This window comes from Ursus americanus, chromosome 26 (assembly GCF_024610735.1).
Source record: "Ursus americanus isolate L20-20 chromosome 26, mUrsAme1.1.p, whole genome shotgun sequence".
NCBI lineage: Eukaryota > Metazoa > Chordata > Mammalia > Carnivora > Ursidae > Ursus > Ursus americanus.
Window position 1 is genome coordinate 40,600,529 of NC_142152.1, and position 26,977 is coordinate 40,627,505.

General features: G+C 51.9%; 1 protein-coding gene across 1 annotated transcript; it reads left to right on the forward strand.

The window, feature by feature from the left end:
• On the forward strand, window positions 1-26,451 carry CYP46A1 (cytochrome P450 family 46 subfamily A member 1). The gene is made up of 15 exons (XM_045775405.2): window positions 1-243; window positions 6,867-6,947; window positions 7,464-7,545; window positions 13,813-13,886; window positions 14,352-14,438; window positions 15,150-15,288; window positions 16,015-16,125; window positions 16,958-17,108; window positions 17,314-17,376; window positions 18,193-18,265; window positions 20,625-20,709; window positions 21,420-21,530; window positions 24,633-24,721; window positions 25,453-25,519; window positions 25,696-26,451. The coding sequence occupies exons 1-15, from the start codon at window positions 122-124 to the stop codon at window positions 25,861-25,863; spliced, it is 1,503 nt and encodes a 500-aa protein (XP_045631361.1). The 5' UTR covers window positions 1-121; the 3' UTR covers window positions 25,864-26,451.
• Window positions 26,452-26,977: the final 526 nt, after the last annotated feature.

Consider the following 26,977-nt stretch of genomic DNA (forward strand, 5'->3'; position numbering starts at 1 on the left):
GGTGCTGGGTCGCGCCGGGCCTGGGGCCGAGGCGGCGCGCGGCGCTGACAGCTGAGTCGGCTCGCGGCCTCCCGCCCCCTCGGTGCCCGGCCCCGACCCTGGCCTGGCCTGCCCCGGAACCATGAGCCCCGGGCTGCTGCTGCTGCTCGGCAGCGCCGTCCTGGTCGCCTTCGGCCTCTGCTGCACCTTCGTGCACCGCGCTCGCAGCCGCTACGAGCACATCCCCGGGCCGCCGCGGCCCAGGTGAGCGGGGGGTGGGGGCGGGGGCCTGGATGGGGCGCTCGAATGGGGGGGCCGGGGGACCGCGTCCAAGCCGGCGTCGGGGCCGGGGGTCCAGCCTAGCGGTTGCGCGTGGCCTCTTGGAGACGGCGGCCGGGAGAGGGGCGCTAACTATTCTTAGTAACAAATTACTCACAGCCGCAGCAGCTGCTCGGCGCCCACCGCGCTCTGCTGGGCCCCACAAACGTGATGGCAGCGACAACCCTGTTAGGTAGGCGCTATTGTTACCCCATCGTTCAGACGAGGAGACTGAGGCGCGCAGAGGCAAAGTCACCTGCCCAAGGTCACACAGTTGGTAAGCCTAGATTTAAGCCCGGGTCAGCCCTGGATCTAAAGTGGGCACTCTTAACTTTGAGACTTGGAACGGGGTCACTCAACCTGGATTGGAACACACTCGACTTTGGTCACATTCCCCTTTGTATTTCTGTCCTGGTTTATCCTTTTTGTCTTCTCCTTAGTACTTCCATTCCATCGTTGTCCCCCACCCCCACCCAACTTACCTTCCCCCCTACCCCCGCCCCAGCAACAGAAGCTTACCTTTCTGAAGCTTAAACCAAATGTGTCATTTCTCCGCTTCAAACGCTTTCCTCACTTTAGAAGGAAATCTAATTCTAGATTAAGTCCACTCTGTGGCCAGCAAGGCCCCCGCTGAGCTCTCAGAACCCACTCTGTCCTGTTCTCATCCCCCCCTTGCTTGCTCACTGCTGTCCCCAGTCTTTCTGCAACACCCCTCCTGCAGCTCCAGGGTCTTGCTGTTCCCCATTCACCCTGTGTGAAGCCCACCTAGCCCCAAACTCCTTAAGGGGCCATCACCCCTGAAGTTACCTTCTGTTCACTTGTTGACTGTCTCTTCACCTGTTGACTGTGTCTGTCTCCCCCCTTTAGAATGTGAGCCCCGGGAGGGCAGGGAAGCTGTGTGTTCGCTTGTGTATCCCCAGCACCTGGCACATTGCAGATGCTCAATAAATATTTGTTGAATGAATGAATAAACAATGGTATTAGACATACTTTTTAAAACCTCAGGACATGAACATTCTGGAAGGTGCCCTCCTCCAGCCCAAGCCAAATGACCTGGCCTTGGAAGCCTGAATCCATGTTTGGTGGGTTTGGGAAAGATCCTGTGGCTGGTGACATAGGGAGGTGATTGTTCTCCCTGCTGGCTCTCTGTCTTCCCAGGTGCCCTTGCCCACCTTGGGGTCTTCCTTTTCCCATGCTTAGCAGCTCTGTCTTCCACGCCACCTAGATGGTTCTTCCCCTCACCTCCCAGGCTTGGTTTCAATGCTAACTCCTCAGGGAGGTCCCACCTGCTTCCATGCCCGAATATATCATGTTCATTTTGTAAACTCTGTGTAATTGTAAGAGTTGGGTAATTGTGCAACCTCTTGTTAAGTGTCTGTCTTTCCCATAGGCCTGTGTCTGTCTGTTCACGGCTGTGTCCCGGACATCTGGCACAGCAGCAGCTGGCACATGCATAGTAGACCCTCGATAAACAGTGATTCAAAGTGGTTGGTGGAAATCGCCTACCAGTTCTGTTAGGTACACTGTCACCCTTCCAACTTTTCAAATCAGCCATCAACAGCCTGGGATTGAAGGAGCTGTGTGCTCGTTCTGCTGGGTCTCATCATGACTTGGTCTTCTTGTAAACCCACGTGCTTCAAGCACTGCAGACCTGGTCTAGTCTCTTTGTCTGCAGAAGGCAGACCTTAAATCAAGACCCCTTCTGCCCCTCGCCCATATCTTTTTTTTTTTTAAGTTGCACTTTAAAAACAAAATCATGCCATACAATTTACCCTTTTAAAGTGTACAATCAGTGCTTTTTGGTATGGTGACAGAGTTGTTCAGTTTAACCACTGGTTCCAGAACATTTCCATCACCCTAAATAGAAACCCAGTACCCATTAGTTGTCACCCCTCATCTCCCCCTGCCCCTCACCCCCCAGCCCTAGGCAACCACTAATCTGTTTTCTGTCTCTAGATTTGTCTGTTTTGCACATTGCATATAAATGGAATCAAACACTATGTGGCCTTCTGTGGCTGGCTTCTTTCATTGACCATCATGTTTTCCAGGTTCATCCATGTAGTAGTATGTGTCTGCATTTCTTCCCTTTTATGCCTGAATTCTCCCCCAAACCCTACACTGCAGAATCTACGTGTGACCTACAGGTGCGTGTGGGTGGGTGGAGGAGTGGGAGGAGGTTAATTATATAATACTTAATTATATAATTAAATATAATTATAGTTGGGCTCTTTATTCTAAGGAGGTGAACTGAACGCTGCATATGCAAAAAGATTTGGGATTAACAGTTGTTTGGTGGTCACATATAAAACTGCACTAAGCGAAAGTTCTGGAACCTCTTCTAGCACAGATCAGAGGCTTGGGTGTTCAAAGCCTGGATCCTCAAACCATAATTGGCAACATCATGGTTGGCAAAGAAGTGTACATGTCGAGTCTCTAGTAGTAATATTTGCCCCTCAGTGCTTCTAGGCTTTGCCAACTTTCAGGAAGTATCCCTCTGCCTTACAAGGGGCAGCTGCCATGCTCCCCTACCCACACCCATCCTCCTCCTTATTCAGCAGGAGTCACCAGGATGCCCCCTCCTCCAGGATGCCCTCCTGGAGTTCCCCACAAACAACATCCTACTGCAATCATCCGTGTAGCAGCTGAAAACCCAGACCCCACGTTCGGATCCCACACAAACACTTGTGGTTTCTTCATTTCTCTCTCACTGCTCTCCATTTCCTCATCAGCCCCCACTCTCCTGGTAGTGTGGGATGAATGTAAACTTGACAACAAAAAAGCCTCTCTCTTCCGTTTTTATTTATTTTGGAATAAGTTTTTCAAGTGTGGCTCCTGGGTGGCACCAGCTCCCTCCTCCCATTTCCACTTGCCAAGTTGCCCGAGGTGGGGTCTGTTCAACAAATTGCCCGCTGGCTCCCGGCGATGGTGGTGACCCCTTGCCGGCTCCGTTGGGTGGCGCATCCAGAGGACTTTGGCTGCCCCGCTGAGCGCTCACCACCCCGTTCCACTGGCACCAGGCACAGTCGTGGCCCCTCACCCTCGCTCCTGGCAGCGGCCCACCCCTCAGCCATTGTGTGGGCTCCCTTCCTCCCTGTGGCTGGCCTCGCAGTGGGCTCTCCAGATGACCTCTGCTTCTTTACCATCCAAGACTTTCTCTGCCCTCAGGAAACCTTGGATTGCCACTGTGCCAACCACAGCGTTATGGGAAACGGCTCGTGCTACCGACTGGGCGAAGGGAGGGGGATTTTCACCCTCTTCTCTCTCCCTTGGCTGCTCTGCCGTATCCAGTCTACCAACAGGGGCTTGCTTCTGTCAGGCCCCCAGCCCAGTCCCAGTATTCTACCAATGGGAATTCTGTCATCCCTTACCTGTTTATTTCCGACACCTGGTCTTCCCGCTTTGCCTTTGCCTCCCCAGCGCCCCCTGCAGGAACTGGAAGGAACGGGTTTTAATTCCCTTTCTTGCCTGGCCCTGGGGACCCCACGCCAATCTGTCCCCTGGGCCTTCTTGAGGTGGACTCACCTTCTTCCCCAAATGGCAGTGGGCCCCAGTGTTTATGGTGGAGGCTCTCAGACAGGCCTGGGAGGGTCGGGGGGGTCTAGATTCTGTTCTCACTCAGGTGATTCAAAACAGAGCATTCTCCCAAAACATGCAGCTCTGGGGAGTGACCATGGATACTAGATTATTCCGGAAATACAGCCAGTCATGTGTGATGTCCGTGGTCCGTCTTTCTATGGGTGGAGCAGTGTAAGTTCAAGGCCGTCACCCCGAGTGGCCTTCAGCTGCCCTGCGGCCACACTGCACTTCCTTCCTCATGCGTTTGCCCACCCACTCTCGAAGTGTTCTTGCTTCTATTCAGTCCCTGCCACCTCCCCCTCCATCCCCACTCTCAGCCTTTATTCTTGCCTCCCACTTCCCCGAGTAAAGGGAACAGCCTGGGAGAACTTCCCTGCAGGGCTGTATGGCCACAGCTGCCCCCTTCCCTGCCCCGGGCCCACATGCCCTTCGCAGTGGGACCTCAGAGCTTGTGGCCAAGGAGAGCCGTCCCCTCCGTTCAGCAACTCTGGCCCCAGCAGCGCCCCCCCCCCCATCAGTTTCCCTCATCTTCTGCATCATTCCCATTTTTATATAACATGTTGCAACAAAGAAAAAAAAACACCACCCGTCTCTTCCCTTCCCATTCCTTCCAACTGCCGCCCCCTGGCTCTGCACCCCCTCAGCAACCCCCTGAGAAGCCTGCCTATCTTTGGGCCCCCATTCCTTCTTCCCCTCCTCTTTTGGGCCCGCCACCCCATTGGGCTCTGGCACCCACCTCTCTGCCCACCCTGCTTTGGCCAAAGTCCCAGTGACCTCCCCGTAGCTCCATGCACAATAGTGCTTCAGTCCTGGTCTTGCCTGGCCCAGGGCAGCCTGGGGGAGTGCCTGTCCCTCCCCTGTCCTGCTCTCTGCAGGCTTCCCACTCCACTCCCCCCTGCTGGCCTCCGGCCTCCCCAGTGTCTCCTGCTCAGTCTCCCTGGCTGGTGGTCCCTTTGCTGCCTGACCGCCTGGCTCAGTCCTTGGGTCTCTTCTCTGTCTACACTCATCCCTTTGTGGTCTGATCCAGTTGCTGGGCTGTAAGAGCTGCCTCTCTGCTGAGGACCGTCACACTCACATCTGTAGCCTGGCTTCAAGCATGGACTCACCTGCTTCCCTTAGTAGCTTTCCCCCGCAAACCTAACAGGTTCAAAGCCAAATTCCTAATTCAATCCACTTGTCCCAGGTTGGTCCCCAGAAGCTGATCCTGAGACAAGATTGGAAATGTAAGTGGTTTATGGGGGATGATCACAGGGGGAATTGGGGATTGGTTAGAGAGAGGAAGTCAGAAAGCCAATAAAGCAAGTCACCTCTGGGAGCAACTGAGGTGCAAACCCCCTGGGGAGCTCTGGGAGCTTACCCCCACCCAGGTGGAGGCCACAGGGTCATTGCTGGAGGCTGCTCTGGGGGTGTTGAGCTGGAACTTCTGTCCCACCCTTCCTGCAGGCAGAGCCGGGAGCCCCAGGCGGAGTCTCCGTGCTGGCCCTCACATATTGCCTGCCTGCATGGACAAGGGCAGCGGTGGGCACAGTGGGGTCTGCTGCCCCCCATCAGCTCCTTCTCAGTCCTCCTTGCCTTAGTAAATGGCAGCCCCATTCATCCTTCTGACACTCAGCCCAGGAGACTTGGGTCAGCCTTGACACCCCTCTCACACCCACACCCACAGCAAGTCCGCTAGAAACCAGGCTTCTCAACGGCACTGGTCTGAGCCCTAGCCCCTTTCACAGCCCCTCGCTGGTGCCCCTGCCTCCATTCCTGCCCCCCACCCATCCCGTTTACTCTCAGCACCGCTGCTGTGAGAGCGAGCCATTGAAAACCCATCAGACCGCCTCTGCTCTGCTCAAAACCCTCCGCGGTCCCCGTTTCAAGGTCAAAACAAAAGTTTTGACAACAGTCCACAAGGCTATTGGTGATCTGCCCCCTACCTCGGGGAACCTATCTTGTATCACATCTCCCTCAAGCACTCTACTCCAGCCTCAACACCTGCTCCCTGTTCCTTGAACTTACCAAGCACACTCCTACCTCAGGACATTTGCACCTGCTATTCCCTTTGCCTGCAATGCTCTTTCCCCAGATACCTGGGCAGCCAAGTCCCTCACTTATGGCAGTTCACATGTTACCTTCTCAGAGGGACATTTCCTGACCTTCCTGTAGAAAATGGCAACCCTCCTCCTATCCCCACCCCCACCTCTGATTACCTACCCCTCTGCTTTTTCTCCCATCTCTCTTCAACTTCATGTTTAGTTACCTCTTTGTTTATTTGCTGTCTATCTCCCTCCAGGAGAAGGTGAACTCTCTGATGCAGAAAACCCCACCCGCAGTTTTGTCACGCACTCCAGATGGTGTAGTCAGTGAGCTTGTCTGGAATAAGTCATGCAGGGGAGAGGAAGAACCTTAAAAGCTGCCACAAGCCAGACAGACTTGTTCATACTCTGGTGATCACACCAGACTTAAACACACACACTGCAGACTTAGCATCACCAAACAATCCCCTGGTGAGAAGGACTTTGGGGTGACCTGTCCCAGCCATGCAGTGGTGGGCAGATGACCACCTCTGTGCCCTCCGCTGCCCCACCTATAAGACAGGTTAACAACAGACCTATCTCCAGGCGGTGGGGGTAGGTCAGATGGAATGAGGTGTAGAATGGTACCCAGCACGTAGTCAGTATTCAGCAGATGTCTCAGGGTCATTGCACACAATATTCTTCTTCACTTTCCGCATGCCAGCCTCCGGCCTCTGCACCAGGGAGATGGTCTCATTCTTCTCCATCCCCCCTCTATGGAGACTTCTGGAGCTGGCCAGACCTGGGTTTGCATTCTGCCTGCCTGCCTTCTTACCGCCGGGTGCCCCTGAGCCAGCACCATACCTCCTCGTGCCTCAGTCCTCCCATCTGCGAAGTGGGCCTAATAACGCTAACCTCATGGGGTCCTGTGGGGGAAGGGGGCACTCTTTAATGGTGACTTCTGGTGGTCTTAACGTTTCCCATTTCTCCTAGTTTCCTTCTAGGACACCTCCCCGACTTTTGGAAAAAGGATGAGGTTTGTGGCCGTGTGCTCCAAGATGTGTTTTTGGATTGGTGGGTCCTAGTTGTCATTTGTTACCCTTACTCCAGCCCAGGTCCCTCGTGGGGTACCCCCTCCGCCCCCACCCCCCAGGCCAGCACATCCACCCCTCCATCCCCGGCCAGGTCACTGCCACGCCCAGAGTTCCTCCCCTGGGTGGAGAGGCAGAAGAGGCTGGTTCAGAAGGCAAGCTCTGCCTGTCGCCAGCTGTGTGACCCGAGACCAGCCATCAGGAACTCTGAGCCTCAGTTTCTCCCTCTGTAAGCTCGGTGGGGGGTAGGACTCGGTAACAGTCCGCATATGCGGTGGTGCTTTACTCCTGCCAAAGCATCTTCAAAGACACGATCTGGCTTGATTCCCAGCAAAGGAGGAGTGTAGGAACCCTGTTTCATAGATGTGGAAACTGAGACCCACTGGGGGGTGTGACTCAGGCCCTGGGATGGGACACCCTGACCCTCCTGCTGGGTGGTGATGATAATATTCACATCTCCCAGGGCTAACAGACTGCTTTGGGTCATTTTGGTTTCCAGGGCTAAGAAGTACGGCCCCGTCGTGCGAGTCAACGTCTTCCACAAAACCTCGGTCATCGTCACGAGCCCTGAGTCGGTCAAGGTAGGAAGCAGAGTGGATTCCATGGGGGGGAGGCCCTTCCCTTCCCTGGTTGGGGGCATGAAACTCGGCCCCAGGGACTGTACGAGAAATGTCCTGAAGGCACCAGCGTTTGGGCTGGTTTCCCAAGGATCCAGAAATGAATGGCATCTTTTTCTCTGACCACCCACCGTTTGGGAGTGTGGCTCAGGTGTGCACGCACATTAAGCTCGTTAACCTCGCTCAGCCTTCGTTCCTTCATCTTCAAGGTAGGATCATAACCCCGCTGTGTCCGGGCTATCATGAGAATTAAAGATCAATTGATTCATTTCACAAATATTTATATAAACAAATATTTGTTTACAAATAAAGGGGCAAAAGATACTTAAACATGCACTTCTTTATATACTTCATAATTATTAACCCATTTAATCCTCACAGCGGGGAAAGACCCCACCAGCCTCCATATTAGAGATGAGGAAATGGACAGGGAGCTTGGATCGGTCTGTACCATGTACAGGATGGTGCTGCCACGTGGGCACGAAGAATGGTCATCAGATCATTTACCTTGGATTTGGCCGAACTGGGCTCAGGTGTGGTGGCTCTGCCATCACTCTGGGCCTCCGTTTCCTCATCTGTACAATAGGGATGATGCCTCCCGGACAGGTGGTTGTCCGCATGGAGCTGAAATAACGTGTGTGAGCCACCTAGCCTGTGCCTGGCACACAGCAATTGCCCAATAAGTGATGGTGCTTCTGTTCTCACAGCGGGTACTCAGCAGACATGCAGGGTGATTCTTGGCAGGCGAGGGAGAAAATGCAACTTAGGGTCCAGATCAGGAGAAAAGCTGAACAGCCATTGTGTCTCTAACACAATGCTAAAAATCATTTTTTTAGGGTGCCTGGGTGGCTGAGTCGGTTGAGTGTCTGCCTTTGGCTCAGGTCATGATCGCAGGGTCCTGGGATCGAGCCCCACGTTGGGCTCTGTGCTCAGCGGGGAGCCTGCTTCTTGCTCTCCCTCTGCCCCCGCTCCCTGCTCATGCTCTCTCTGTCTCAAATAAATAAATAAATAAATAAATAAATAAATAAATAAATATCTTTAAAAAATAAAAATAAAAACCATCAAAAAAAAGTTTAAAGAAAGGGGGGTAATCAGAAGGGGGAATGAAGCATGAGAGACTATGGACTCTGAGAAACAAACTGAGGGCTTCAGGGGGAGGGGGGTGGGGGAATGGGATAGACTGGTGATGGGTAGTAAGGAGGGCACGTATTGCATGGTGCACTGGGTGTTATACGCAACTAATGAATCATCAAACTTTACATCAGAAACCAGGGATGTACTGTATGGTGACTAACGTAATATAATAAAAAAACATTAAAAAAAGTTTAATTTCAATATAGACACAGTTTAAGATTTTTAAAGCATGCTACCAAAAACCGTATACAAAGAACTTCAGACGTTCAATGAGAAAAGTTGAGCCATATATGTTAATATGATGAATTAATATTCAAGTGTTAAACCAACCTTGCATTCCTAGTCATGATACAATTTGCTCATCTTTTGCTAAGAATTTTTGTTTCTATATTTACTCTTTTCTTATAACGCCTTTGTCTGGTTTGGGGATCTGTTTAACAGACCTTGTAAGATGAATCAGGAAATGTCCCCTCTCCTCTGTTCTCTGAGAGAGTTTGTATGGGGTAGTGTTATTTCTTCCTTGAATGTTTGGTAGGACTCATCAGTGAAGCCACCTGGGCCTGGCATTTTCTTTGAAGGAAGTGCTTTTTGTTTTGTTTTTTTTTTTTTTTTAAAGATTTTATTTATTTATGTGACAGAGAGACAGCCAGCGAGAGAGGGAACACAAGCAGGGGGAGTGGGAGAGGAAGAGGCAAGCTCCCAGCGGAGGAGCCCGATGTGGGACTCGATCCCAGAACGCCGGGATCACGCCCTGAGCCTGAGCCGAAGGCAGCCGCCTAACGACTGCGCTACCCAGGCGCCCCTGTTTTGTTTTAATTACTCACTTTCTTTAATTGATTTATGGCTATTCCAATTTTCTGTTTTTCTTAGGTTTGGTAATTCGTGTCTTTCAAGGCATTTGACTATTTCATCTAATTGTTAAAATTATTGGTATAAAGTTGTCCATAATATTTATTGATTAACTTTTTCATGTCTATTGGCTCTGTGGTGATACCCCTTCTTTCATTCCTGCAAACAGTAATTTGGGTTTCCTCTTATTTTCTTAATCAGGCTAGCAAAAGGTTCACCAATTTTATTTATCTTTTCAAAGAACCAGCTTTGGGTTTTATTGGATTTCTCCATTGTCCATTTTCTGTTTTCTTGATTTCTGCTCTTTATTTCCTTCTTTACTCACTTTGGATTTAATTTGTTCTTGTGCAAATTTTTTAAGGTCGGAGTTTAGAAACTTGATTTTATATCTTGCTTCCTTTCTAATATAAGCACTTACAGCCATATATCTCCATATATTTCATTTATCTACAGATATCTCTATATATCTCCATATAGCTCATACATAGCACAAATGTAACATACATTTCAATATGTTGTGCTTTTATTTTCATGTGGTTCAAAACAGTTTCTAACTTCCCTTGTGATTTCTTCTTTGACTCGTGGATTATTTAGATATATGTTATTCAATTTCTAAATATTATGGTATTTCCAAATATCTTTTGTTATTGATTTCTAGTTTAATTCCATGAGGTCAGAGAAAATACTCTTCATGATTTCAATCTGCCTCAATGAACTGAAGTTTATTTTATGACCTAGCATATGGTTTATCTTGGTGAATGTTTATGAGCACTTAAAAAGAAGGTATATTCGGTGATAGTTGAATGGAATGTTTTAGAAATGTCAGTTAGGAGAAGTTGGTTGATAGTGTTAGTTGAATCTTCTAAATCCTCACTAGTTTTCTGTATAGTTGTTCCAGCAATTACTTGGAGAGGAATGTCAAACTCTGACCACAATCATGGGTTTTTCTATTTCTGCTTTTGGTTCTATTGATTTTGCTTCATATATTTTGAAGTTCTATTATGAGGCATGCTCACATTGAGGATTAATATGTCTCTGTGATGAATTGACCCCTTTATCTTAAAAATGTCCCCCTTTATCCTTGGTAATATTCCACTTCTTGAAGGACATTTTGTCTAGTATTAATGTTGCTACTGCAGCTGTCTTCTGCTTAGTGTGGCATGCTATATCTTTTGCCATTCTTTTACTTTTAACCCATCTGGGTTTTTATATTTAAAGTGGGTTTCATATAGATAGCATATAGTTGGGTCTTGCTGTTTTACAGTTTGACAATCTCTGCCTTTTAATTGGAGGGTTTAGATTACTTATATTTAATGTAATTATTGATGTGGTAAGGTTTAAATCAACCATGCTGTTATTTGTTCTCTGTCCTTTCCGTTGTTTGTTCCCCTCTCCTTCTTTCCTGCCTTCTTTTGGATTGAGTATGTTTTAGTATTCCATTTTATCTCCACCATTTGCTTATTGGCTTTCTTTCTTTCTCTCTTAGTGGTTGTCCTAAGACTTATAGTATACTCTTTAACTTACATCTTATACTTACATCTTACAACTTATACTCTTAACTTACAAATAATATACTATTTCATCTCTTGTCTACTTTTAAGATTTTCTCTTTATCACTGGTGTCAGAAATTTGATTACGATCTGCCTTGGTGTACTTTTCTTTTTGTTAATGCTCCATAGGAGTCTTTGAACTTCTTGGATACGCGGGTTCCTTGAGCGTATTTGCCATATTTGTAATAAGTGTGTTAAAGTTCCTTTCTGCAAACTCCATCATCTCTGTTATTTCTGGTCCTGCTTGTAGGTAGATTTTTCTGCTTTTTGGAGTGTCTAGTGATTTCACGTTGGACCCTGGACATTGTGAGTTATATATTGTTGGGTGCTCACTTTTGTTTCATTCCTTTAGAGGGTGCTGGAATTCATTCTGGCAGACGGTAAAGTTACGTGTGGATCAGTTTGATCCTTTCCAGGTTTGCTTTAAGGCTTTTGTGGAGTTGGGCTAGGGTCGACTTTTGCTCTAGAGCTAGTTTAGCCCCACAACTAAGGAGTGACTCTTCTGAGGACCACATAAAAGCCTTCTGTTTGAGGTTTAACTCTGGCCAGTGGGAACTTGAACAGTTCTTGGCCTGTGTAAGCTCTGAGAATTGTTCAGCCTGTAGTTACTCAGTAATTCTTTTCCCAGAAGTTGTCTTTAACTCAGTCTTGTGTTAACTGTATGCATGCACAGGTTGGTGTCCATCCAAAGATGTAGGGATCCCTATGCAGATTGCTGCACAGGAACTCTTTCTATGAATAGCTCCCTCCCCTCGGGTTCTCTGCCCTACAAATTGTAGTCTCCTCTGGCCTGTCGGGACTCTGATTTCGGTCTCATCAATTTGGAAAGCCTGCTGAGCTATACGTTAGTTTTATCTTTTAGTTCCTTTATCCTGAAATAGCAGAAAGCTGGAGTAATATTAGGTCGTAGGGCTCACATTTTTTTTTCCTTTTCCTTCTCTTAGGATTCACAATCCTGCACTTCTTGTTGTCTAGTGTCTGAAAACAGACATTTCATGCATTTTGCCTGTTTTTTTTTTTTTAAATTGCTTATGGCAGGAGGGCAAGTCCCCAGCAGTTAACCCTTAATGTGCAGAAGATTGCTGTCAGTGTGGACAATCAGTGAAGGCAGTGAAGGTGCTGAGGGTGCCCCATGCACCCCTCATGTCCCAGAACCTAGCTCACTGGGCCTTCAAAGGATCCCCAGCCCCAGGGACAGCAGGCATGGGGACCCCCGACTATGGGGACACCTGATTGGAGCCTGTATTGAGGCTGCTGTGCCTCAGTATGGGGACTCCTCAGTTTAGGTTGGGAGGATTGGCACAGACCTTGGACTATTTAGGGATGTTTGAGAAGGACCTGGGAGGTGGGTCTTTATTGTCATAGGGACGGAACCTGCAGAAGTGGGTAGTGATGGAAGTTGGTTTATAAATGACAGTGCTGGGTGGGAGTGGGGTTCTCAGGATATGGCTCATGATCCAAAGTCAGCCATTTTGAGGGTTTCTTTTCAGCTGAAAAATTTCTACTAGACCCCTGGGCTCAGCTCCCAGATACCAGCAGCCCCTGGATTAATGTAGAGTAGAGATACCATCTTGCTGGTTCCCAGTGTCCACAGGATAAAGCTCAGTGTACCATAAGGCAGACCTCTGGGATCCAGCACACCCCCCCCTGCTACTCCTCCCCTCTTCTCACTCTGCCTGAAGGCAGCATGTGGCCTGGGCTTCCCCTCCTTGGATCACAGCCTTCGCTTTCCTCTCTCCCACAGCAAATTGCCTGGATTCAAATCCTACCTCCACCGTTCACTGTGTGTGTGACCTCAGGCATTTTAAATCTCAGTTTCTTCATCATATGTAAGATGAGCATAAAAATAGCACCCACGGCTTAGGGCTGACTGGGCACTAAGTGGGCTATCAGATGCTGATGTGCACTTGACATTTATGGAGCACCTGCTGGGTCTCAGTGTTCTGACTGTTCACACAGAGCAAATTTACTCTTCACAGCAACTTTCCCAGGCAGGCAGTCTTCTCCTGTGAGGTGAGGAAGCTGAGGGCAGAGGAGATGAGTAACTTGCCTGTGGTCATAAAGTTAGCAAGTGGTGGAGCGAAGATGCTGAGACTGGATCCAAATTCAAGCCAGCTGACTCCACAGCCTGAGCTGCTAACCTCTTGACTATACTGGCTCAATAGCTGTCAGCTAATGTTATTATTGCTACCATCCAACTTGTGGTAAGGCAAGTTGATCCTTCCTCCAGGAAGCCTTCTTTGACTTCCATGGCTGGGTTGGCACTAACAATACTGAATCTGTGCCAAGTGTCTCTCCTGTGTCCCAGAAGCCCTCCCTCTGGGCTTCTCCCCTTCCCGGCTCTGGTTTCAGAGCAGCACCTGCCTTTTCTTGTTCTCGCTGCTTTGGAGTGAGGTCCATGCGTGGGCATTGGAGTGAGGACCCCCCACCGTACCACTCCAGCTGGGTGGCCACAGCAATATCATTTGGTCGCTCTGTGCCCTGCTTTCCTCATCCCCAAACAAGATGATATTGCTTGAAGACGGGGCTTCCAGAGGGTTAGGTGAGACTGTGCTGGAGGAAGTGCTCACGCCACAGCTGGGACTCAGTTAATGGTGACTCTTGGGGCATGGTTTCATAAGAGTCCAGAAAACTGCTGAGTCCTTTGCAGCCTCTCAGGGATGCACGAGCTCATGTTGGCTTTTTGGGGATGTTTAGAAATTCCTGATGTCCACCAAGTACAACAAGGACTCCAAGATGTACCACGCAATCCAGACTGTGTTTGGTGAGAGGTAAGGCATGAGGAGGGGCTGGGGGAGAGGCCGGGAAAGCCTCTGGTGATAGACAGAGGGCCACGGGGCTGAGGGCATTGGGCATAGCATGAAGGCCTGAGCCCTGGCTACCAGGCACGAAACAGGTGCCCCAGAAATGGTGGCCATGGCTGTTGTCATTGTCACCTTCCTTCTCCTCTTTCCCTTCTGGATAGCAGGTGGGCGGGTGGGGGGTTGCCAGGGTGAGGGACACGGTCACCCCATTTCTTATTTACTTTTTATCATGGTAAAGTTCACAAAAGTCATCGTTTTAACCATGTTGGAGTTAAAATTCAGTGGCATTTGGTCCATTCACAATATGGTATAACCATCACCACTGTGTAGTTCCAGAACATTTCCATCATCCCAAAAGGTGACCCTGTCCCCATAAAGCCGTCAGTCCCCCTTCCCGCCCTGTTTCTCACATCAGACACTTGTCTCCCACAGACTGTTCGGCCAAGGCTTGGTGTCCGAATGTGACTATGAGCGCTGGCACAAACAGCGCAGGGTCATGGACCTGGCCTTCAGCCGCAGGTGAGTGTATTCAAGATGGGGGCCTTGGGAAGGAGGGTGGGTTTCAGGAGAGGGAGCCTCCCCCCAGCTGAAGGGAGAGAGGAGGGGGCATTAGTAGTCAGAGAGAGAGAGCAAGGCAGGCTGCCAGGGACACGGGGCTGAACATCCAGGGCTGAGTGACAGTGATGCCTGGGGGTGGGGGTCTCTCCTCCTCACTCCTCCTCTGGGCTTCTCGTTTTCCTTATTATAGCTCTCACTTTTGGTCACACTTTATGTTTTAAATAACTCTCATTGAGGTATGGTTTCCATACCATGCAATTCATCCCTTACAGTTGAGTGGGTTTTAGAATATTCACAAGATTGTACGACCATCACCACAGTCCATTCTAGAATACTTTTGTCACCCCCAAAAGCAGGTGCTCCCCATTTCCCCTCGGTGGTCTCAGCACCTGGCAACCACTAATCTACTTTCCGCCTTTGTGTTTTTCGTATTCTAGACATTTCTAACAAATGGAATCCTACAGCATTTCTTTTGTGCCTGGCTTCTTTCACTTAGCATAAGGCTTTTGAGGTTCATCTGTGCCAAAGCGTGTTTAGGACTTCCTTTTTTTTATTATCAAGTGAAATTCCATTGTTTTGGACATACCACATTTCGCTTATCCATTCATCAGTTGATAGGCATTTGAGTTGTTTCCAATTTCTTGGCTCTTTCAACGGATGCTGTTTCCCCAGTTCCTTGGTCAGCTTGATGGAAACGTTCAATGAGAAAGCTGAGCAGCTGGTGGAGATTCTGGAAGCCAAGGCAGATGGGCAGACGCCGGTGTCCATGCAGGATATGCTGACATGCACCACCATGGACATCCTGGCCAAGGTGATGGGAGGCTGGTGGGCCGTGGGAGTGGGGTCCGACACGGGTCAGAGGGCTGCTGTTCTCTCCCTCTTCCCTTTCCTTGCGTTCCCCCACCCTCCTCCTCCTCCTCCACACATCAGCCCTTTCTCTGCATGGGGAGCTTCATATCTCCTTGAATATTCAACACAAACTCGTACGAAGTGATAGCTACTAACTCATTCTCTGGGAATGGGCCCTGAGAGGTGTGGGGACTGGCCTGTGTCTGGTCAGTAGAAGAACCTGGACTGGATCTCAGGTCTGCTTGCCTCCCAGCCCAAAGCCTACCTCCCCTCAGCCCCTGCCCTGGGTCTGGCTTGGCTCTGCCCCCTGGCAGGCTCAGCAGTGACCCCCTACCCCACTCCAGGCAGCTGGAGTGTAGACACAGTGGGTGATGGGTCGTGTCACTCAGTGATTCCCTGGGAGGCTGGGTATAGAAGGGACACCAAGGAAAGCTGCATTTCTGGGCAAATGCATCTTGTCAAGGAAGGAAGCCAAGGTTTGTGGAGTGGCTACTATGTGCTATGTAGTCCTCACCACATCCCACGGGGTTGAACTCATCACGGGTCATTGTGAGGAGTTGATGACAGGATGCACGTAAAGCCTTAGGCCAGGGCCTGGGTCTCTAACTGAGCAGTGCCAGGTTCTGCCCTGGGTCTGCAAGTCTTCCCACCCCCCAGGGATGACCTCGCCCTTCTCTCCCGCCCCCAGGCAGCTTTTGGCATGGAGACAGGCATGCTGCTGGGTGCCCAGAAGCCTCTGTCCCGGAAGGTGAAACTGATCTTGGAGGGGATTACCGCATCTCGCAACACTCTGGCTAAGGTACTGCCTCCGCACCCTTCCGGTGACCAGCCACCAGGGCTGGCGTGGTCCTAATTTGCTGGAGCACCTTCTCCAGGGACCTTTCTTCAGAATGGTTTTTGAGCTCTGGTATGACCGAAGTGACTTCAGGATTTGCAGACATCACCAAAAGTAGAGACTCAAAATCAAAGTGGTTTAAGTAAATTAGTAGTTAATCTTTCTCTCATGTAAAATCATCCCGAAGCAGGCAATCTAGGATGGCTGTGAGAGCGCCACAATGTCAGATGTTCCTGGAATTTTTTGTCTTTCTGTTCCACTGTCTCCAGCACATCACCTCATTGTTATAAGATGGCTGCTGCAACTCCAGCTATTACCTCCTTGTTCCAGGCATGAAGGAGGAAGAAGGGAGAAAGGTGGTACTTGAGTTGATCCTCAGACAGATGCCCAGGGCCTCTTCCTGTTCTTTGGGACTTCAGCCTCTGAGCTTGGGGTCCCCTGATGCCACCCCATCTTTTCTGCAGTTGATTCCACCTCACTCCCCTCTGGCTGTGGTTTCCTCCTTCCTCGCAGTCCTAGCCACCTCCATTCTTCAGGGATCCCTTCTTATTTTCCAGGCATCTTTCCCATTGTATCTAGGGATTTGGTACAGGAAGGGGAAGCTGATGCTTGGGCTCTGGCTGCCATGTTGATCAAGTCTCCTTGGCTGCTTTATCTTTTCTAGAATTTTCTAGCAATTTTCCCACCTCCCAGCTTGCCAGGGCTGCTGTGGGTTTCTAAAGTGGTTTGGGAGTCGGGGGAGAGGGAGAGGCTGACGTGCGCTCGGTTGGCGTCCTGAGTGGGAGCTCTTGTTCAGTTTATGCCAGGGAAATGGAAGCAGCTCCGCGAGATCCGGGAGAGCATTCGCTTTCTGCGCCAGGTTGGCAAGGACTGGGTGCAGCGCCGCCGGGAGGCCCTGAAGAGGGGGGAGGACGTCCCTGCCGACATCCTCACACAGATCCTCAAAGGTTTGAGGGCTCCCACATGGGCCTTGAGAGGGCCGGGCAGCAGGGGTGCCCCATCATGCTGGCTGATCACGCTCAATTCCGGGTGTCTCTATCCGGCTTCCAGCCAGAAGGGCATTGCTTCTTTGCTGAGCCGTGGGGCGAGGGAGCGAGGGGGTGAGTGTAGCTGATGTCTGCAGCCTGCCCTGAGACCCTCCTTGTCTTTCAGCTGAAGAGGGGGCCCAGGATGATGAGATCCTGCTGGACAACTTCGTCACCTTCTTCATTGCTGGTTCGTAGCTCCAGGGGAGGCTAAGGCCCTGGGCTTTGCAGAAACGGTGGGAACCAGGCATCCCCTCGACCCTGACTCTGGGCGATTTTTCAGGCTGTCTGCGCAGAGTTCTGCTGCAGAAGTGAGGGGCTGGGATAGGGGAGCAGAAGGCCTCTCTCTGCTCAGGGAGGTCCAGGAGGCCTTCTCGGTGGCCGCTGACCTGGTGATGGAGCTGGCCATTGAGAGGGGTCGTGAAGCTGCCTTTTTGGGCTCAGGAGAGCTTGGCCATGTGAACTCAAGGCTCCGCCCCACTCAGAATTTGTGGGGAGGCCTTCATTAGACCAGCATGAAAAGATGTGCCGGGCAACTTCACTCCTTTGCTCATCAAATATTTTTTTAGAAGATTTTACTTATTTATTTGAGAGAGAGAGAGAGCACAAGCCGGGGGAGTAGCAGAGGGAGAAGGAGAAGCAGGCTCCCCACTGAGCAGGGAGCCTGATGAGGAACTCGATCCCAGGACCCTGAGATCATGACCAGAGCTGAAGGCAGACACTTAACCGACTGAGCCGCCCAGGCGCCCCCAGAAGGGCTTTTAGGGTGTAAAAATCAGATGCATGGAGGCAAATGCCATTTACTGGACCACACTGGCCGGCACAGGGGGTCAGCAGGTGGGCAGCCTGTCTCCTTCTTACCTGTACATGCAGCTTGGTGGCAGGGGGCAGAAGTGAGGACCTGAACTGCCACCAGGGTCTCAGGCTCAGGGTCTCAGAGGCGGGAGGGTCGGGCCAGCAGCAGCCTGGTAGCCCCATGTAGAGCTGCTGCTCTCCTTTCCTGCAGGCCATGAGACCTCTGCCAATCATTTGGCATTCACGGTGATGGAGCTGTCCCGCCAGCCTGAGATCTTGGCAAGGTATGGAATGGAGAGACTTGCTGGGGGAGTAGTGGCTCCCCTTGAAGCTGGTGAAGGGATTGTCTGATGTCTTGTTCCTAGAAGACAACCAGCTCCAGCCTCCCACAGCTGAGTCTCCTCCAGTGTGTCCTGCTTCTCTTCACCCCAGGGCCTTTGTACATGCCAGTCCCTCTTCTAGAAGCTCCTCTCCTTGCTTTTCTCTTAGAGAACTCCCTGTCCGGCCTTCTCACAACCCTAAAGTAGCCATTCTGTGATTTCCTCTCCTAGGTTCCTCCCAGCTCATGAATGCATTTTTCTCCTGGGACGGTTTGCTTTGAGCCTTCTATTTCAGTCATGAAACTACAAGCTCCAAAAAAGCAGGGACCGTGGCTCTTTCCCTCCCCACGCTGTGCTCAGTGCCTGGCCACGGGCTGATACTGAGAACTGAACAGAACTCCAGCTCAGCATTGAGGAAGGGCTTATTCTCGGCTGGCGAGACAAAGAGGGTACCCAGGAGATGGCGTTTGAGCTGGGCCATTGGTTTCCTTAAATACAAACGGGTTCCCTCGAGGACCGTTGCACAGACCAACTGCGCCAATGTGAAAGCACTGTGAAAAACCCCACAGGCTTGGGGGTGGGAGCTCTGGAGGTGGGGAAATCCTTGATTACAGCTGCTAATCGGCAGCGTCCAAGGGCAGATGTGAACGATTGCTTGTGAGTATAAAATGGTTGGTTGGGGTTTTAAATATATCTATAATACTAATATGTTCTTTATAAAAATTTGGAAAAAGCAGGAAAGTTATAATAATAATAATAATAATAATAATAATAATAATAATAATAAAATAATAATTCTACTCACTGTGCCCCACCCCCTGGAGGCAGTTCACATTAACTAGTGAATTTCACCGTGTGTTTTATCACATCACCCCACATTATTTATTGTAAACTCTTCTCCCAAATCCACTCTTTTTTATATTGTGGATATATACACACACACATGCATGCATAAAATTTGCCATTTTAATCATTTTTAAGGGCATAGTTCAGTGGCTTTAAGCACATTCCCATTGCTGTGCTGCACCACAGCATTTCCAGAACTTTCTCATCATTGCAACTGACAGTGTCCCCAGTAAACATTAGCTTCCCAACCCCCTCAACCACTTACTCTCTGTCTCTCTGAATTTAACTCCTCTAGGGACCTCATATAGGAATCACACAGTAATTGACCTTTTTGTCTGGCTTATCTCACTTAATATAAAGTCTTTAAGGTCCATCCATGTTTTAGCAGGTGTCAGAATGTCCCTCCTTTTTAAAACTGAATAATAGTCCATCGTATGGATAGACCACATATTTTTTTAAAGATTTTATTCACTTATTTGAGAGAGAGAGAGAGAGAGAGAGAGAGAGAGAGAGAGGAGCAGGGGGAGGGGCAGAGGAAGAGGGAGAAGCAGACTCCTCACTGAGCAGGGAGCCTGACATGCGGCTCGATCCTGGGAACCCCAGGGTCAAGACTTGAGCTGAAGGCAGATGCTTAGATGACTGAGCCACCCAGGCGCCCCATGAACAGACCACATTTTGTTGATCCATTCATCTGGTGATGGACACTGGGGTTGCTTCCGCCCTTTGGCTACTGTGAATAATGCTGCTACGAACTTGGGTGTACAAGTATCTACGTGACCCTACTTTCCATCTGGGGGCGCATACACCCAGAGGGGAATTGCTGGAGTATATGGTAATTCTACATTTCATGTTATGAGGAAGCACCATCCTATTTTCCATATACACCTGCACCAGGTTACATTCCCACCGGCAGTGCACAGGGTTCCGACCGCTCCACGTCCTGGCTAACGCTTGGTCTTTGCTGCCTTTCTCATGGGTGTGAAGTGGTCCAAATCCACTTTTGGTGCTGTACAGTCTTCCAACCGTGCCCATCATATGGCTTACTCAGCCAGCATCCCTGCACTGCTCACGCTCGTTCCAGCTGTCGGCTGCTGTGAGCCAGGCTGAGCCCGGCTGCGCGGTGGTGCGTTTATTGTCTGCAGCCTGTTCCAAGCAGCAAGCACGAAGAAGGGGTGTTGTAAGGCCCCGGAACAGAATTGCCAACCGCTGGGGCAGCTCGGTTTGGGACGTGGTGGTTCCTGGACGTCTTCAACAATGGGGCGGGCTGTGCGTGCGTGCATACGTGCGTGCGTGCATACGTGCGTGCGTGCATACGTGCGTGCGTGCATACGTGCGTGCGTGCATACGTGCGTGCGTGCATACGTGCGGTGGGGAGTCGCAGGAGGGTCACTTCTCACTCCCCTCCATCCCACCTTCCTAAAACTAGTAGGGGGCGACCTATGCTTGGGGACCAGCTTGTCTTTATCTGCCCCAACAGGCTGCAGGCGGAGGTGGACGAGGTCATCGGTTCTAAGAGGCACCTTGACTGTGACGACCTGGGGAGACTGCAGTACCTGTCCCAGGTGTGGGGGCGGGAGAGAAGCTTCTGGGCACATGTGGGTGGTGCGTCAAGCCAGGCCTGCTGCCCCCCTGAACCCTTCCATATGGGTGTTCTCTAAATTCACTGCGCGTGAGAACGTCCCAGGAGATTTTAAAAAAAAAAGTTCCCACGACCAGCTGCCCCAGACCAATGACATCAGAGTCACTGGGGCAGGACAGGGGTGGGGCAGGAGGGGCAGCAGCAGTTGTAAGGGCTTCCAGGTGATTCCAGTGCAGGGTCCAGGTGGGGAAGCAGCCCTTGATGGAATGGCGCTGTTTGCACTCGCCCGCGAGGCCGGGCTGCCAGCGGGGCCGGGCACTTCCAGGAACCTCAAGCCGGCCACCAGGGGCCGGACTCAGCGGCCCCCTGCCCTCCCCAACGAAGCAGCTGGAGGCCTGGCTTGAGCTGGGGGAGGGCTCCTCTGGGATGGTAGTGCCCTGGTTCAGAAGGAGCCCTGGGTCCTGGTCCGGCTCTGGCATGGTAGGTCTGCACAGTTCTCTTCTCCTTTTGGGCCTCAGTTTCTCCTTCTGTGATGGGAGGGGTTGGACAAGAAGATGAGGCTAACTTTGTGGGAGTCTGGGACCCAGTCCTGGACGTGGGTGCGCATTCAGCACTGAGTGGGAGCAAAGATGGGTGTTGGGCACGTTCTGGGGGGATCGTCTGACTTCTTGTCTCCCCACGTGGCTTCTGTAGGTTCTCAAAGAGTCGCTGAGGCTGTACCCACCAGCATGGGGCACCTTTCGCCTGCTAGAGGAGGAGACCTTGATTGACGGAGTCAGAGTGCCCGGCAACACCCCGCTCCTGGTGTGTGGGGGCCCTCCCTCCCCACCCCCAGGGTGACCAAGCTCTGAGGTCGGGATGTCCGTGGCCCCATTGTCACCACTGGGGGTTTCTCATTCAAGTTGCACTATAACCCCTTTCACACTGTCCGGCGTAAGGTTACAGTGGATTCTGGAAGGGAGGCACCCCTGTTTACGTCTGAGGACACTGAGGCTCAGAGAGGTTAGGTCACTTTCCTGAGGTCACATAGCCATCCAGGGGCAGATACGAGATGTACCCGGTTTCACAACTGACCCCAGTCTGTCCAATTCCCTCTCTCTCCCCTTCATAGCCCCTTCTCCCACGGAGGGTGACTTTCCCCCTTTCTTTCTTTCTTTCTTTCTTTCTTTCTTTTCTTTCTTTTCTTTCTTTTCTTTCTTTTCTTTCTTTCTCTTAGTGCAAGAGTGCAAGTGGAGGGGTGGGGAAGGTCAGAAGCAGAGGGAGAGAAGAATCTTAAGCAGTCTCCATGCTGAGCATGGAGCCCAAGCGGGGCTCGATCTCTGAGATCATGACCTGAGCCGAAATCAAGATTTGGACGCTTAACCCACTGAGCCACCGGGCACCCCTACTTGTTTCTTTGTTTACACACGCATTCATTTATTCCCTCATCAGGCATCCCTTCATGCACAGTGACGTCCCGGAAACCCACCCCAAAACTAGAGATGTGTCACTGTCGTCTTCCCTCCAGAAGCAATCACTGTGCTGAATTTTGTGCTTGTCATCACCTCGCCTGTTCGTGTGTGTGTGCCCACACGGTAGTATGTCCCGGGATTGCTTTGTGACTGCGGGCCCTCAGGTCACTGCTGTATCATATTCTGCTGTGTGTAGACCACCACCCCGTTCTCGATCCTGGGTCAGCGGGCATCTGAGAGGTGCCCAGTTTCCTGCTCTCCTGAGCGCCACTGCTGCTGTTCCTGCCTGCGTGACTGGTGGACGGTGCAGGGACGGGGAGGTGGGGGGAGAGCTGGGGTGTGGGATAGCTGAATGGCCAACTTGGTAAACCAGCGCCAAAGTGTTTTCCAGAGCACCTGTGCCAACCTTGATGCCCTCTAACATGGTTCCTTATTCTCCCCAACACCTAGAATGGCCCAGCTTCTTATTTTTTGCCAGTGGAATAAATGCAAGGAAGGTACTTCCCTGGGGTCTTGATTTGCACTTTCCTGGTTACTAGTGAGGCTCGCAGCCCTATGCTACTTTTCTTCTTCTGGGCTGTCTCATCGCTATGCAGAGCTCTCTTGAGAAATTCTTGTTAATCCTTTGTCAGGTATGTGTGTTGCAAATGTCATCTTTAGATTTGTGGCTTCTCGTTGTTAAGGCGTTTTCAATGATCTGAAGTTCTTGATTTTGTAGGGGTCCCTTCTCTTGTTTTGTCTTAGGGACCCCCTCCCTCTGCCCCCATCTTGAGGTCAGCTTAGACGCTTACATTGTCTTCTAACAATTTCACATTCTTCTTTTGCAAGTTAAGTTCCTATCTACCTGGAGTTGACTTTGTGTATCGTGTGAGATAGGGATCTGGTTTCGTTGCCTGGGGCTGCCAGAACAAAGCACCACAGACGGGGTGCTTAGCTGTGGAAATGTACTTTCTTACAGTTCTAGAGGCCGGGTGTCCAAGATCGAGGTGCCGGCAGGGTTGGTTTCTCCTGAGGCCTCTCTCCTTGGCTTGCAGTAGCCACCTTCCTGCTGTGTCCTCCCAAGACCTCTTCTGTGTGTGTCTGTCCTAATCTCTTCTTCTAAGGGCACCAGCCAGACTGGAGTCAGGCCCACCCTAATGACCTCATTATAACTTGATTATCTCTTTAAGGAGATGACCTCTGAAAACAGTCACATTCTGAGGTTAGGACTTTAACATAAGAATTTTAGGGGGACACAGTTCAGCCCATCGCATGATCCATTTCTATTTACAAAGGAAAGCGACATGCTTCTGGTCCTATGTATTAGGCAGCTCTCCCCCCCGCCCCCCTCCCCCGCCCTTGCCCCAGCTCCCCAGGACTCTGCTACACTGGCCTTCAGCATGTATCAAGGCCTCCTGATGTGTGTTCTTTGTTCTGTTTATCTGCTTCTTCTTCTTTTTTTTTTTAATTAACACCCCTGCGCCAGTACCTGCTGCCTCAGTGACCGGTGGCGGTTTGCAGTCACCTTACGTCTGGCTGGGCAGGTGTATCGTCGTATGGGCCTTGAGTGGGCAGACCCCGGCTCCAGTGCCAGCCCTGCCCTGGCAGGCTGGGTCATCTCTGGGCCTCGGTGCCCTCCTTGTGAGATGGGAATGATGATACCTGAGTCACAGTTTACTGAGAAGAGTCAAAGAATAACGTACGTCACATGTGTGGCAAAAATCCCTGGCACGCAGTAGGTGCCCTTTGCTGACCTCAGACCCCTCCCTGCTTTATGCTCCCACTCACTTTTCAGAGTTTCGTGCCAGGCCCTCCCTTCTCCCTGGCTGCCCCGGACTCAGCACAGAGAACCAGGGGCATAGTGGGCTCAGGGAGCTCTTTTGTGCAAGAGTCGTGGGGCAGAGGTTGGGACCCAGGGCCCAAGTTATGGGAGGCCAGGGGCATGGAACATTAATCCCAGTAGGGAGGTGATGTAGCATGCTCTGAGAGGCTAGTGGGTGCCCGCAGCTCCTCTGCCTCACCCCTCTCCCCTACTCACCCCCTGCCCCGCACCCCAGATGCAAGCCTTGTGCCAAATAACAGCTCTCAGAGAGCTTGAGAAAGACGCTCTTGAAGCAGACCTGAGTTTGAATCTCAGTTTGGCCACTTACTTGCTGGGTGACTTCAGGCAAGTCATGAACCTTTCCCCGAGCCTCAGTTTTCTCATCTGTAAAATAGGGGTAGTTGTAGTCCCCCCACAGCACAGGGCCCAGCATGGAATGGTGCAGCAGCCAGCTGGCCCTTGTTGGCACACTGGGCTGTCCCCTTCCTTCCTGTCAGGTACTTTCCAGGAGCCAGTGGAGTCCCACACTGGCCCAGATGGTTGGGTGGAGTAGAGTGGGGGGTGGGCCACTCCACTGGGGGGCCGCGGCGGGTCGGGGAGGTGTGAGGGTGCTCACCTGTGGAATTAGAGACAAGTGGATCGTCTGCCCCGCAGTTCAGCACCTACGTCATGGGGCGTATGGACACGTACTTTGAGGACCCACTGACTTTCAACCCCGATCGCTTCAGCCCCAAAGCACCCAAGTAAGTCTCTCTTCAGCTGTGCATGTGGGAGAAGGATGGTCCAGGGAGCTCTGGTCTGAATCGCCTATGACCCCTGATCCCACAGAGCCTTCCAGATCACCGTGAGGGAGTTGTAATCCCCACTCTGCCCCCTTTTATGGAAAAGATATCACAGCTCAGAGAGGCTAGGTACCTTGTCCAAGGGCACACAGCCGGGAGCCTCAGAGCTGGGGTTTAAGGCCAGCTCAGACTGGTTTCAAGACCCATGCTCATAACCTGTCCCTTATACGGGCAGCCCTGTGACTCGGGCCAGGGACCGCACCTCCCCCCGCCTTGATGGTCCTATCTGAGAAATGGGAATCCTGATGGTTCTCTCTGAAGCTCGCTCTGGGGGTGAATGCCTGAATGTACAGTGGTGGGGGTGGCCAGGCTCCGGGGACAGACCACCTGCGTCAGACTCTGCCCAGACCCGGACATGTGACCGGCCGAACATAGAAGTGCCATAGGATCGTGAGCTCCTTGGTTCCTCCTTCTGTGAACTGAGGGTAATACCAGCTTCTTCTGGAAGGCTCCAGAAGAGGATAACATGAGAAAATGCTGATGCAGAGCCTGACGGAGCCAGCTGTTGATGTTTTCAGTGTGTGCAGAACCCAGCCCTGGCCCACAGCCATTCCTCAGCAAGGGATGGGTTTGTCACCGCGGCAGTGGAGCTGTGACAGGGCCGCTGCCTCCTGACACCTCTCTCCCTGCAGGCCGAGGTTCACCTACTTCCCCTTCTCTCTGGGACCCCGCTCCTGCATCGGGCAGCAGTTCGCTCAGGTAGGAGGCCAGGGCTGGGTTTTCTGCCCGGAGCTGACTTCAGGGGTGGTGTCTCATCCGGGCCCAGGAGGCATTTCAGAGCCCTGCTCTGGGACCCCTGGGCTGGCGGCCGGGGGCTGGGCCAGCCGGCCGCAGGGTTTGCGGCACATTCACGCGCCGTGCACTTCTGCACACAGATGGAGGTGAAGGTGGTCATGGCCAAGCTGCTGCAGAGGCTCGAGTTCCGGCTGGTGCCCGGGCAGCGTTATGGGCTGCAGGAGCAGGCCACGCTCAAGCCGCTGGACCCCGTGCTGTGCACTCTGCAGCCCCGGGGCTGGCAGCCCGCACCCCCGCCGCCCTGCTGAGCGGGCCTAGGGAGAATGGGACTCCTCGGGCAAGGGCGCTGCACCCACGCACCTCTGCAACCCCACTGCCACCCACCTCACTCCCCTACCCCCTTCCTCGGGGGCACCCTCCCCGCTGGCTCCCAGTGGGCCCCTTGCCGACCACCGTCTGCTTCACACCTCCCCCTCCCCCCAGAGCTCCCGGTCCACCGCTAACTCCATGCCCTTCCTGGACTGGCCCCTGCCTAACTCCCAGCTGCCACCCAGATGTGCTGTCTCTTACCCTGAACCCCTTTGCATAGGCCTCTCCCTCTGCCACACACCCTAATTCTTGCTCACTTCCTAAAACCCTCTTCAGGTGTCACCTCCTCCAGGAAGCCCTTCCTGCCACCCCCCGGCCGGGCCAGGGGCCCCTCCTCTGTGCTCCCTTGGTCACCTGTGCTACCTCTAACACCACACTGACCACACTGTATTGTGAGTGTCCTTTGATGTGACCGACCGCCCTGTCAGGCTGTGAGCGCCTCATGGGTGAGGTCTGTGTATGATTCGTCTCTGAGCCCCCCTGGGCCTGGCACAGAGTCGATGCTCAATAAATATGTGTTGACTGCATGAATGAATGGCCAGACCGGGCCAGAGCGCTCTAGCCTCAGTTGCTCATCTGGTAAATGGGAGCGATGTTGAGGCCAGTCTAAGGGCTAATGCAGCTCTGGAAGCTGCCCCTTCAGATGCCCAGACATCTGGGGAGAAGACTGCCCATGTTACCAGGAGGGCTCTGTGTTTGTAGAAGCCCATTCCCTGTGTCGTATGCAAGACCATGTTCCTGTGTGTGGTGTGAGGTTGGAATTACAGACGGAGATTGAAGAGCTTGATTTGACGGGGTCCGGGGCCCTGGAGTCTGTGTGGTCTAGTCTACTCCCAACAAGGGTGCTGATGGCCCAGAGGGCCTCACATAGGCTAGAGCCCCTGGGACCTTTCTTGGGGACAGCTTGGTGAACTTGAGCACCTGGATGCCTGGCCTCGCACCTGCTGGCATCCTTCGTACCTTCTGGCACAATGCTTCCCCTCCTGACCAGGTTGGAGGAGGCCAGTGGGCCCAGCTCCAGGAGGTGAGACTGGACTCTCACAGTGGGTAGGT